The 4705-nt window shown below is 32.5% G+C and overlaps 1 protein-coding gene across 1 annotated transcript; it reads left to right on the plus strand.

Moving 5' to 3' along the window:
• The first annotated feature begins 221 nt into the window (after positions 1-221).
• LOC111295023 (trihelix transcription factor PTL-like) lies at positions 222-3100 on the plus strand. The gene is made up of 2 exons (XM_022888366.2): positions 222-743; positions 1770-3100. Exons 1-2 carry the CDS (start codon positions 316-318, stop codon positions 2941-2943), a joined length of 1602 nt encoding a protein of 533 aa, XP_022744101.2. The 5' UTR covers positions 222-315; the 3' UTR covers positions 2944-3100.
• Positions 3101-4705: the final 1605 nt, after the last annotated feature.

Genomic DNA, 4705 nt, shown 5'->3' on the forward strand with positions numbered 1-4705 from the left:
CAAAAGACAAAATGCAAGCACTCAATAGTCAACACGCGTCGTTTGATCAGTTTCTGCGCCCTCGTATATCCATCCTCGATAAATGGTTTGACATTTTTCAACGTTTGATTGGTTCTCAATTTAGGTATACGCTCTATTACACGAGAGGGAGAGAAAAAATTGAAGTGAGTAAAAGTTGCGGTAGACTCGGATCCTGTCTCCCAAGAAAAAGGTTCAAACAAGTCCTGTTATCTCGTACAAACATTTTGACTCTTTTTCTCTCCCTCTCTCTTTCTATTCAGTAATTTTTTTCCACTCTAAGAAAAACTAACGGAAATGGGTGATCAGTACGGCTTTCCTGATCTTCTGCGGTTTCCAGCCAGGGGAACCGATTTTCCGGCAACCGTGCCACAACCCTCTGAACCATACTTTGCTCATAGAAACATGGCTCCATTAGCTCCATACCACGAAGCCTTCATGGTGAGCAATGGGATGGCGATGCCTAACGGTTTGGTTAGGTTTGACAATGATCACTTCCCAGGTGCTTCTGCCTCCAGTGCTATTACTGCTTCAGCTTCTGGTCCTTGCGCATCACTGTTTGGAGTTGAGATGGAGAATGGTGGATGGAGTCTGGGAATCATCGATAGTGGAAACAGTCGGTGGCCGAGGCAAGAGACTCTTACTCTGCTTGAGATCAGATCTAGACTTGATTCCAAGTTCAAGGAGGCCAATCAGAAAGGACCCTTGTGGGATGAGGTGTCTAGGTATAGATATTTGATCAAACTGTATTTACTGTAATACATTGCACTAAACTCACTGGAGGTTTTATATGTTCTTCTTTTATTATTATTATTATTATTATTATTACTTGGATTTCCATTTTTACTTTTTTTTTGGTTCCAAATTCGTGATATGTTTAATTAAGGCACCCTCTTTTTCTTTGCATAGTACAAACAGTTTGTCTTTCCATTTATATGAAAAGTAAAAAGGTTTTCAATCAAATGATGTTTTGTTTTAGCTGGGCATTCTTTCTGAATGAAAGCAACAGGGCTGTGAGTTAACTCAGAGATGCAACTCAGAGATGCAGGTGTTATTTTTCTTAAAAAAAAAAACTCTTTCATAATTAAATTAGATTGTCTTGCTTTTGCAATTGGTTGATCCCTGGTATATATTCCTTTACTGGATTCCTAAGATAAACTGACTTCATTTCAGCAAACTCTTACCAACCAATCTTAATTTCATTTTGTATTACATGGAAAACCCTCTTGCTCAATCAGGGTAATAGGTCATCTACCTTTTTAACATAAAGACAGGATATTTAAACCTGCAGCATGTTTGAACTTATAAATTTAATTATAGTTAGTATTTGATACACATAATCTTTTAATTTTTTAAGTGGAATTAAAAAATTACACATGTTTATTTTTTTAATTAGTAATTTTTTAATTTTCTAATATACTTTAACTGTCATCCTATTAATCTTGTGTGTAGAGTTTAAAGACAAAATTATAGTGGATGGAATAATTTCTGTCCATATATAAGAATGTTTTGAACATTGAATCCTTATTATTTTAAAAACTATTACTTACCAAAGAAAGTGAAGGCATAATAACATCGATCCATAAGCTACTGTTAGAGGAATATATTAATTATTTAATAATTATTGTTTTGTCTTCTTTCTTTTATGAGTTCGTGTTGGAGGCTAAAGGGAAACTTTATCCTGAAACTAGGGTTAGTTTTACCCCTTTTTTTTTTTGATTTCTTGATATTCTACATAACTTGATTTATAGAATAATGGCGGAGGAACATGGGTACCAGAGAAGTGGGAAGAAATGTAGAGAGAAGTTTGAGAATCTGTACAAATACTACAAGAAAACTAAGGAAGGTAAATCAGGAAGACAAGATGGGAAAAATTACAGGTTCTTTCGACAACTTGAAGCCCTCTACGGTGAAACAAACAATCAAAGTTCAGTCTCAGAAACTAGTCTGGCCCAAAGGACTCTCCTTTCCCGGACTTCAAACAACGCAATGAACCAAGAAAATCATCAAGAATCCATGCAGAAACAGAAACTAAGTGAGAGCCTTTGTTTCTCCAATGCATCTGAATTTGATACTTCATCGTCCGAAAACAATGATGACGACCTTTCAGCCATTGCTTTTATGATGAAACAGTCTACGGAGAATAAGAAGAGTGGAAGCAGTTCGAGGGTTAAGAAGGGATGGAAGACGAAGGTGAAGGACTTTGTGGAGTCACAGATGAAGAAATTAATCGAATCACAAGATGTTTTGATGGAAAGAATGTTGAAGACCATTGAAGATAAAGAGCAAGAGAGAATGTCGAAAGAGGAAGAATGGAGGAGACAAGAGACTGCTCGGTTTGATAAGGAACATGAATTCTGGGTCAAGAAGAGAGCTTGGTTTGAAGCTCGCGATGCTGCATTAATGGAGGTTCTGAAGAAGTTTACAGGGAAAGGACTAGAAGTTTCATTCTCAACAGAAGCGCCTGTGACCAAAAACCAGGATGAAATGAGCACAAACAGATGGAGTGAACATGAAATCTCAAGCTTGATACGGTTTAGGACAAGCTTGGAACCAAGATTCCAGGAAACTACTGGGTATTCAAAGCATAGGCTATGGGAAGAAATAGAAGCAAAAATGGTGAGTTTGGGTTATGAACGTGAAGCAGTTGAGTGTAAAGAGAAGTGGGACAATATGCAGATGTACTTTGACATGACTAATGCAGAGCGTTACAAGAAACGCAAGGAAGATTTCATGAGCAGCAATTATTTTCTGCAGCTTGATTCCTTTGATGTTAAACCAAGGATAAATCAGGCCATGGACTCATCAGCTTCAAATTCTTATGACATCATCAATTCATTTGATATTGCTGTAAACCAAGGAGATCAGCGCTTCTGGGACAGGTATGGATTTAAGCTGAGTAAGGGAAAGAATCAGCAAATTTAGTTGTCTTTTTTTTTTTTTTTTAATAGATTGTAGTAGTAAGTAATAGAAGTACAACCTCTGAAAGAGCTTGTAACTATTGGTGACGGGGGATTTTTACTTGTTTTATTTGTGTAAGAAAACACTAACTATTAAGGATTAATTTTACTATGAAATTAACTAATTAGTATTTAAATATGAGGAAAAACTTGATTAATCCAAGGGTTTAATTCATTTACATAAGACAAAATGAAAGAGGAAAGACGGACCGTTTATATTTATATATCATCTATCCTTGGGTCGAAAGGTTTCTGTTTTTTTTTTTTTTTTCTAATTTTATTTTGAGCAATTGTTTTTCCTGCAGCCACCAGATTTCTTTTGACCAGAGTTCCACTGTTGTTTTCATGAAGACACATGGAGTATTTAATTTTAACCCCTTTAAGTAATTTACTTCAATGGCTATTCCTTATTGGAAGTTAACATCCAGATCTCCTTTTTTTTTTTTTTTTTTTCTTTTAAGAAATTATCTGAATAAGTAAAAAATTAGAATAATTCTCGACATATCTGATATACTATTACATACGGAACAAGGTAAACCAAAACAAAAACTAAATAAAAGTTTCTAAACAAAATTAATTGATCAACATAAAATTAAATTAAACTCACGTATGATAAGACTTCAATTTGACAAGAACACATGGCCTCTCTTTTTCTTTTTAAATCTTTTTTGGTTTTCAAAATAAACTTTTTATCTACATTCAAAAAATTAAAAAAAAAAAAAATATATATATATATATATAGAAGGTGATATAATTACAATAATAGCAGTATAACAACTAATAAGTAACAATTACTAATTTGTATATTAATTCTTACATAAATGGCTTGTTCTCTTTATCTTTTAATTGTTTGTGAATGAGCAAAAACAACATCAAATTCAACAAAGTGTCTACCATTTTTTATGCAGTGTTCGTTTAATTATGTAAGTTGAGTTGGGTTATGGATAATTGATTTGCTTGCCAATGGAACCTGCTTGAAAGCTGCTAGTGGCCTGCAAAACCCAATTTCAAGTTGCTTAAATTTTAAACATAGGAGAAATTTCCTATATTAAAAGCAGTACTTGAATCACTCTAGTCGATCACTCCCTCTTGTTGTTGATATATATATATATATATATATATATATATGATAGAATTTATATTTGATAAATTGTTAATATGTAAATTTTATTCATTATCAATAAATTGAATAATGATATTTTATTAATAAAATATATCATTTGATGTTACTTTATTAATTAATAAATTTTTTAAATAATATTAATTTTTTTATTTTTATTTTAAAAATTAATATTTATTAATTAATAAAATAATATCATTGATTCAATATATAAAATTATTTTATTGATAATATATTAAATATAAACTCTATATAATAATAGCGATCGGTGAAAGCCACCAGGCAGCTTTAATTCTACGATGATAACTTGCTGAATACTAAAAAAAGGCAGGGCAAGGCAATTCTGCCAAATCCAGTATGTACAGCTTTGTGTCTTTTCTTTTCTTTGCTCTTTTTTTTCTTTATCCCAGCAAAGAATAGATACGTCATCACATTCTCACATTCACACGTAACGTGTGCTTAACCCATTTTCAAGGGCTAGTCCAACAATACAACTTCTATGACAAAAGAAAGGGATGTATGAATCAGTTATATTATGTTAATCTATTTATTTAAATCATATCATATAATTATTATTATAAAATAATTAATAAATGTATTGAAATAA

The sequence above is a fragment of the Durio zibethinus genome, chromosome 14 (assembly GCF_047325235.1).
Source record: "Durio zibethinus cultivar Kanyao isolate XHJ-2024 chromosome 14, ASM4732523v1, whole genome shotgun sequence".
NCBI classification, from domain to species: Eukaryota; Viridiplantae; Streptophyta; class Magnoliopsida; order Malvales; family Malvaceae; genus Durio; species Durio zibethinus.

What these genes read in the sequence shown, in the direction of transcription:
- LOC111295023 (XM_022888366.2), top strand. Translation starts at nt 316, where the DNA reads ATGGGTGATCAGTACGGCTTTCCTGATCTTCTGCGGTTTCCAGCCAGG. An exon ending in TTGTGGGATGAGGTGTCTAG is followed by an intron (nt 744 to 1,769) that starts GTATAGATATTT and finishes CTTGATTTATAG; the next exon opens with AATAATGGCGGAGGAACATG.